The 7,055-nt window shown below is 49.6% G+C and overlaps 5 protein-coding genes across 5 annotated transcripts in view; all 5 read right to left on the reverse strand.

Annotated features, from left to right (window-relative positions):
* Window positions 1-539: 539 nt before the first annotated feature.
* Window positions 540-914, reverse strand: LOC311126792 (histone H2B; the record flags this gene model as incomplete). Its single annotated transcript, XM_084200774.1, has 1 exon — window positions 540-914. The coding sequence occupies one exon, from the start codon at window positions 912-914 to the stop codon at window positions 540-542; it is 375 nt and encodes a 124-aa protein (XP_084056900.1).
* A 681-nt stretch (window positions 915-1,595) lies between these two features.
* LOC311126807 (histone H4) lies at window positions 1,596-1,907 on the reverse strand (the record flags this gene model as incomplete). Its single annotated transcript, XM_084200788.1, has 1 exon — window positions 1,596-1,907. The coding sequence occupies one exon, from the start codon at window positions 1,905-1,907 to the stop codon at window positions 1,596-1,598; it is 312 nt and encodes a 103-aa protein (XP_084056914.1).
* Window positions 1,908-4,519: 2,612 nt separating this feature from the next.
* LOC311126810 (histone H3.2) lies at window positions 4,520-5,000 on the reverse strand (the record flags this gene model as incomplete). Its single annotated transcript, XM_084200791.1, has 1 exon — window positions 4,520-5,000. Exon 1 carries the CDS (start codon window positions 4,928-4,930, stop codon window positions 4,520-4,522), a length of 411 nt encoding a protein of 136 aa, XP_084056917.1. The 5' UTR covers window positions 4,931-5,000.
* A 408-nt stretch (window positions 5,001-5,408) lies between these two features.
* Window positions 5,409-5,795, reverse strand: LOC311126820 (histone H2A; the record flags this gene model as incomplete). Its single annotated transcript, XM_084200800.1, has 1 exon — window positions 5,409-5,795. The coding sequence occupies one exon, from the start codon at window positions 5,793-5,795 to the stop codon at window positions 5,409-5,411; it is 387 nt and encodes a 128-aa protein (XP_084056926.1).
* Window positions 5,796-6,614: 819 nt separating this feature from the next.
* LOC311126788 (histone H1-like) overlaps window positions 6,615-7,055 on the reverse strand; it is a gene marked incomplete at both ends in the record, with an annotated part of 624 nt that continues 183 nt past the window's right edge. The window contains one exon of the mRNA XM_084200770.1: window positions 6,615-7,055. This exon is cut by the window's right edge and continues 183 nt beyond it. Within this exon, the coding sequence (XP_084056896.1) occupies window positions 6,615-7,055 (441 nt within the window).

The following is a 7,055-nucleotide window of genomic DNA, read 5'->3' on the forward strand; positions in this document are numbered from 1 at the left end:
TTGCCATCATCATTCTCGTTCACATCATTAGGGTATAGTCCAATGATGGAGCATCCATTCACTCCATCCGTGTCCTACCGATTCAGGAAGTCAACTCAAAATGACTATCTGCTCATTAGACGATAAAGGGAATTTATTTCCAATCAAACCCAACAGACTGCCTTTTTGATTTATTTATTTACACCCTTTGTCAAATGGTGCCATTTTACATTGCCTTCACCTGGAATAGAGCCCGACAAACATGGGTTACTATTCAGCGCGCAAAGACACCAAAAAAGGCGCGCTAAACCCCTACGCTGGAACGGGCAGGGGAAATGATACAATGTAGCCGCTCTCTGAGCCGGCGCGCGCCGCCCATTAAACAATGATACAATGTAGCCGCTCTCCGAGGCGGCGCGCGCCGCCCATTAAACAATGATACAATGTAACGCAGCCTACCTACGCATTCATTCGGTGGCGATGGAATTGCTTTTTTTACTGACAGAGTGGGTGGCTCTTAAAAGAGCCTTTGGGTTAGTAGAGCAGTCCAAATGCGCTGTTTACTTGGAGCTGGTGTACTTGGTTACGGCCTTGGTGCCCTCGGACACGGCGTGTTTGGCAAGTTCACCGGGGAGCAGCAGGCGCACCGCGGTCTGGATCTCCCTGGAGGTGATGGTAGAACGCTTGTTGTAGTGGGCCAGGCGAGAGGACTCTCCGGCGATACGCTCGAAGATGTCGTTCACGAAGGAGTTCATGATTCCCATGGCCTTGGAGGAGATGCCGGTGTCGGGGTGGACCTGCTTCAGGACTTTGTACACGTAGATGGCGTAACTCTCCTTCCTGGACTTTCTGCGCTTCTTGCCGCCCTTCCCTGCGGTCTTGGTGACGGCTTTCTTGGAGCCCTTCTTGGGCGCTGACTTTGCTGGCTCGGGCATGATGATGTCTCGTTGCTTCTCAGAAACGAATGAGGGGGTGAAGGGCGCTTACCCGTCTTATGAAGAGGAAGCTAAGCAAAGTCAGCGGCCGTAGACACTCCCCTGCTTGCTTGCTCCCTCCCTCCCTCCCTCCCTCCCTCCCTCCCTCCCTCCCTCCCTCCCTCCTCTCTATAGCCTATGCTCTGTGACCGATGGGGAATTGTGTGTTTCAAAAGGGGGGCTTTAATAGGTGTCCAAATGGCACGATTGTTGTGCCAAATAATGCTGGTGATAGAATTGCCCACTTTGGCACCGTCAGACATAGGGCTCCCATTTTGGACTGTGTGTGTGTGTGTGTGCGCGCTGTCCCCCTCTTTTCGAGCCACGTCTACCGACTCGTGGTGGCTTTATGTTGTCCAAATTCCACTATTGCTTGACCCAAAATAATAACGTTCTTACACTTTGCCACTGTCAGATATAGGCCTCCCTCTGTGCGCTAAAAGTGGACGGGACATTAGAATCCTCTAATTAATACTCCCTGTCCACTCGAAGTGGCTCATACTTTCTTACTAAATTGCATACTAAACATTTGTTGTTATATATAACACTACATGGAATGGGCCCATTTTAAGCGGATGTGGGTGGCTCTTAAAAGAGCCTTTGGGTTCGAGTCGGGGTGTTGAGGTTCCGAAGAGAGTGGGTTTAACCGCCGAAACCGTACAGGGTGCGTCCCTGACGTTTCAGAGCGTAGACCACGTCCATGGCGGTAACGGTCTTCCTCTTGGCGTGCTCGGTGTAGGTGACTGCGTCACGGATCACGTTCTCCAGGAACACCTTCAGGACACCGCGGGTCTCCTCGTAGATCAGACCGGAAATACGCTTCACGCCGCCGCGGCGAGCCAGACGGCGGATAGCGGGTTTGGTGATTCCCTGGATGTTATCGCGGAGAACTTTGCGGTGACGCTTGGCGCCTCCTTTTCCGAGTCCCTTGCCGCCTTTGCCTCTTCCGGACATGGTGTGTTCGCTAGTTGAGTTCAAGTGAATGAATGATTTCAGCGCCGGTGCGCGGTGCGCTATTATCTGCGTTTGGTCGACCTGATTGAGGCCGGCGGCACAGAAAGCGCGCCTCTGTTATATGTTCGGAGGCGTTGCAAAGGGGAGGGCGCTCGTTCTAGGGGACTAGGGAGGAGCGATTTCAAAGATGACGTGAAAGCAACTAACGTGCGTGGGAAACATACTCAAATACTGATATAGGCTATGTGGAACACAAGGCCAAACTGTGACAACTGGGAGATCAGCTAGTACACTGTGTCCCTCTCCTCATATTGTTGTTGTTGTTGTTGTTGTTGTTGTTGTTGTTGCACCTGATTCTACTCATTGAGGACTTGGTAATTTAGGTGACAGGTTGTTCAATCAGCTGTGGCTGTCCAGGCCTACAAGAAAAATGGGTCCTGTTGGGGGTAGCCTACTCTACCGCTGGAGTTGGGAAACACTGAAATGGAAGGGGGACACGCAGTGAGCAAAACTCCTAACCACATAAAAACACAGACACTTGAGATCATTAAGAGCTATAAGGAGTCCATCAACTACCTGGTCAGTCAAGTCATATAGGGGGGGATTTCATGGCCACCTGCTGGAGCAGAAGTCATGTTTGCCAACACTGGCCTTAAAATCATTAAATTTAGGAGCTATAAGGAGTCCATCAACTAACTGGTCAGTCAAGTCATATAGGGAGGGATGTCATGGCCACCTGCTGGAGCACAAGTAATGTTTGCCAACACTGGCCTTAAAATCATTAGGAGCTATAAGGAATAAATCAACTCATCATTCAAGTCATATAGGGAGGGATCTTAGCACCACCTGCTGGATCAGAAGTACCCTTCACCGTAGGCACAAGAGAGCCATCATCTCTCAACCGGTGCAATTTCCATAAGTATGTGGTAATAAAACAAACAACGACAGCTCCTCATATAGGCAGTGGTTTCACACATTTTTCTCCAAGATGTTCAAACGTTCATAGATGACCAGCAGGGTCAAATAATAAGCACAGTGGTTGTAGAGGTTGCAACAGGTCAGTCAGTACATCAGGAGTAAATGTCACTTGTTGTTAGTGTTGTAGTTCCTATTTCTACGGTGTTGCCTACCTGCAGCAATCATGATTTACCTGCAGTGTTGATTGCAATTACGTAATTTGTCAACTCATAATAACAGATGTTTTGCAAACCGTTGATGTTTAAATAAATGGATTCCCGGTGTCCGGATACCTTTTCTCTTAAGGGATGTGATTGAGTGAATCCAAAGTAAGTTGGTCTAAATACATAATAGGATGAATCATTCAGGTAAAATAACACAATGTCTATTTGAGTCGAATCAACGTAATATAATCCTTTTTACGTCTCTATCATCTTTACTCAATGTATTGGACCACATCAACTCAACTTACTCAAGCTTATCTACTCATAAAAACAAGCAAAAAGATCTACTCAACAATATGACGTGTGCTTTTGTTGACTGTAATAGCTTGAGTACATTCCACAAAGTCATTTTTTACAGTGTATCTAAAGACACGTTTGTTGTGGTGATGCACTTTTTCTTTGACGTTGAACTTGCATTGAACAGACAAATCCATTTCGTTACAACCCTTTTGTAGTATGACTTAGGAATATTTGTTGATGATCCTAATGTCTATGCGTGAATAGTGATTGGTTGTTGGTGAAATATTGCTGAGAACCCATCATTTCCTGGCCTTTTTTCACTATTGAGCTATTTTGAAACATTTGTTTTGCTATTGGATTCATAATGGTGACCTGGGACAAGTAATTAGTGAAACCAGAGTTCAGCAGTTGCCATTAAAGCGATCGAACCAAGTCATCCTAATAGGCTAGTATTAGCCTAAAGCAGGGTTTCCCAAACTCGGGCCACATTTTGGGAGTTTTTGCCCTAGCACTACACAGCTGATTCAAATAATCAACTCATCATCATCAAGCTGGGAGTATTAGAATCAGTTGTGGAGTGCTAGGGCAAAACGCAAAACGCGCACCCCTTGTGGACCCCAGGACCGCGTTTGGGAAACGCTGGCCTAAAGAGCAAATGCTGAAAGGGACTCACCATGAGGTGCAGTACCCACATTTAACCACAAGATGGCCTCCGTGCTCCATTGTAAAGTTTGGGCCTCTGCATGAGTCTCTCAGCAGCACTGCAACATGGGACTTTCAAAGTAAGTTGGCATGCAATGTTTTTTCTGGACTGCATGCAAGGCTATTATTACACACAACTAATAGTGTCAATTATTCATCTGAACACAATTCTTGTTACTATTCGGCCTATATTATCACTCGTTTCTTTTTCCCCTCCTTTGTAAAGCATTTTACTGTGTTACTATATAGTTCAAAGGAAGTGGATGATGCCAGATGGTTGTGTATATACACACACACAAACATTGAAGCTAGACTTCAGGCAACTAAAAAGGTGCAATACGTAGCTTTTAGACGTGTTAGTGAACAACATACATGGTGGCTAATGTAGAGGTGCGTGTATACATGGAACAATTGTGCCTTTTTGATGGAAATATGGAGGTGGCTCTTAAAAGAGCCTTTGGGGGATATTCGAGTTCAGGTCATCCTCATTTATGCGCGCTCTCCGCGAATACGGCGGGCCAGCTGGATGTCCTTGGGCATGATGGTCACCCGCTTGGCGTGGATGGCGCACAGGTTGGTGTCCTCGAACAGGCCGACCAGGTAAGCCTCGCTAGCCTCCTGTAGGGCCATCACGGCGGAGCTCTGGAAGCGCAGGTCGGTCTTGAAGTCCTGGGCGATTTCTCGCACCAGGCGCTGGAAGGGCAGCTTGCGGATGAGTAGCTCAGTGGACTTCTGGTAACGACGGATCTCTCTCAGAGCCACGGTGCCGGGCCTGTAACGGTGAGGCTTCTTCACACCGCCGGTGGCCGGGGCACTCTTGCGAGCAGCCTTAGTGGCGAGCTGCTTCCTGGGGGCTTTGCCACCGGTGGATTTGCGAGCGGTTTGCTTGGTTCTGGCCATGGCGCTGCTCTGACAGTCGGGAGTATAGCCTCGAAATGCCTATGTGAAGTTTATAAAGCCGGCAGTGGCGCCTGCTGATTGGACACCATCTCCCCACCACCCCGATTGGCCCGTTTCGCAGGCCTCCTCCGTTGGCCATTGGACGGGAGGCCCGGCCTCTCCAAAACTCAAACTCCCGGTGCGCGCGCAATAGGACGCCGCCGGCCCTTTACGCGCAATAATAGTCGCCAAAGTCAAGAGTGACAGCTTATAGGCACGTATCATCTAATGCTAGCCTGCTATGGCAAATGAGGCCAAGTAGGTGTTGTTGTTCATGCAAGGCCTCATGTGGGCACAGAATGTCGAAATAGTTGTGTATACACCCACTCAATGTATTGCGGTCATAGAAAGGTACTTTGCGCTTTTGGAGAGCTAGGTGGTTGGCTCTTAAAAGAGCCTTTGGGGGTTGAGTAGTCAAGTTGAAGTCGCAGTAGCGAATTTACTTGGCTTTGACTGCCTTCTCGGTCTTCTTGGGGAGTAGGACTGCCTGGATGTTGGGCAGCACACCACCCTGAGCGATGGTCACACCGCCGAGCAGTTTGTTCAGCTCCTCGTCGTTACGGACGGCCAGTTGCAGGTGACGGGGGATGATACGAGTCTTCTTGTTGTCACGGGCAGCGTTGCCGGCCAACTCCAGGATCTCAGCAGTCAGGTACTCGAGTACGGCGGCCAGGTAGACTGGTGCGCCAGCGCCCACACGCTCGGCGTAGTTGCCTTTGCGCAGCAGCCTGTGCACACGGCCCACGGGGAACTGGAGGCCAGCACGGGATGAACGGGTCTTTGCCTTCGCCCTGGCCTTGCCTCCGGTTTTGCCTCTTCCGCTCATATTGGTAGCTTGAGAAAGTCACAGAAAGTCTGAATGAGCCGCTCGCCACTTCGAGAGCCGTACATATACCTCGCCACAAGAGGCAACGATTGGCCACCGGGCCGGTGTGGCCTTATCCAATTGGAGCGAGGGACAGACAGATGGACAGACAGACAGCCCTAAGCCGGTTCCCACCCACAGGCAGCGAGTGAGAGGCTACTTTGTTTCCCTCCGACTTTGTTACTTTGTGTCATTTCGCGTGAGCGCCAAAATGTCCGAAATGACATCCACACATTATTTCTCTCCAAATGGGAAACAAACAGCTGGTGAGGGTGCACTCTTGAGTTTGAAATCGAAGCCACTATAGTATTGTTATTGTTATTACATGGCACTTGTAACACATCACAGCAGCCTGCCTCTGAACGGGAATAGCCCAGTGGCTCATATATAAAAATGGCTGTTGAGGGTGCACTCGTGAGTTTCAATTCGAAGCCACTATAGTATTGTTATTGTTATTACATGGCACTTGTAACACATCACAGCAGCCTGCCTCTGAACGGGAATAGCCCAGTGGCTCATATATAAAAATGGCTGGTGAGGGTGCACTCGTGAGGTCGAATTTCTGAGCCATTTTGGCCCTCTATTATATGCCTCTCCCTTCGCACACACCCAGAGTGGGACAATGTTGTGTGCGTAAAAGTAGCCTAGTGTGCGTAATTTCTTTTCCACGACAGGTAGTACATGGAAATCAATGCGCTTTCTATGGAAAGAGGTGGGTGGCTCTTAAAAGAGCCTTTTGTGGTACAACATGTATCGAGTAGAACACTGTTTGTAATAGGTTTACTTCTTCTTGGGGGCTGCCTTCTTGGCCTTGGCTGCCTTGGGCTTGGCGGCTTTGGGCTTGGCTGCCTTTGTAGCCTTCTTGGGGCTCTTGGCTGCCTTCTTGGCCGCTGCGGCGGGCTTCTTCACCTTCTTGGGGCTCTTGGCGGCCTTTTTGGGTGTAGCGGGCTTCTTGGCCTTCTTGGGGGACTTCTTTGCGGCGACGGCCTTCTTGGCTGCTACCTTCTTGGGCTTCTTCGCCGCGGCGGGCTTCTTGGCGGCCACCTTCTTTACTTTGGGGACTGCGGCTTTCTTGGCGGGCTTCTTCGCCTCGACGGCTTTCTTGTTGAGCTTGAAGGAGCCGGATGCACCGGTGCCCTTGGTCTGGACCAGGGTACCCTTGGTGACGAGGCTCTTGACTGCGATCTTGACGCGGGAGTTGTTCTTCTCCACGTCGTAGCC

Source organism: Coregonus lavaretus (genome assembly GCF_964263955.1).
Source record: "Coregonus lavaretus genome assembly, contig: HAP1_SCAFFOLD_979, whole genome shotgun sequence".
Classification (NCBI taxonomy): domain Eukaryota; kingdom Metazoa; phylum Chordata; class Actinopteri; order Salmoniformes; family Salmonidae; genus Coregonus; species Coregonus lavaretus.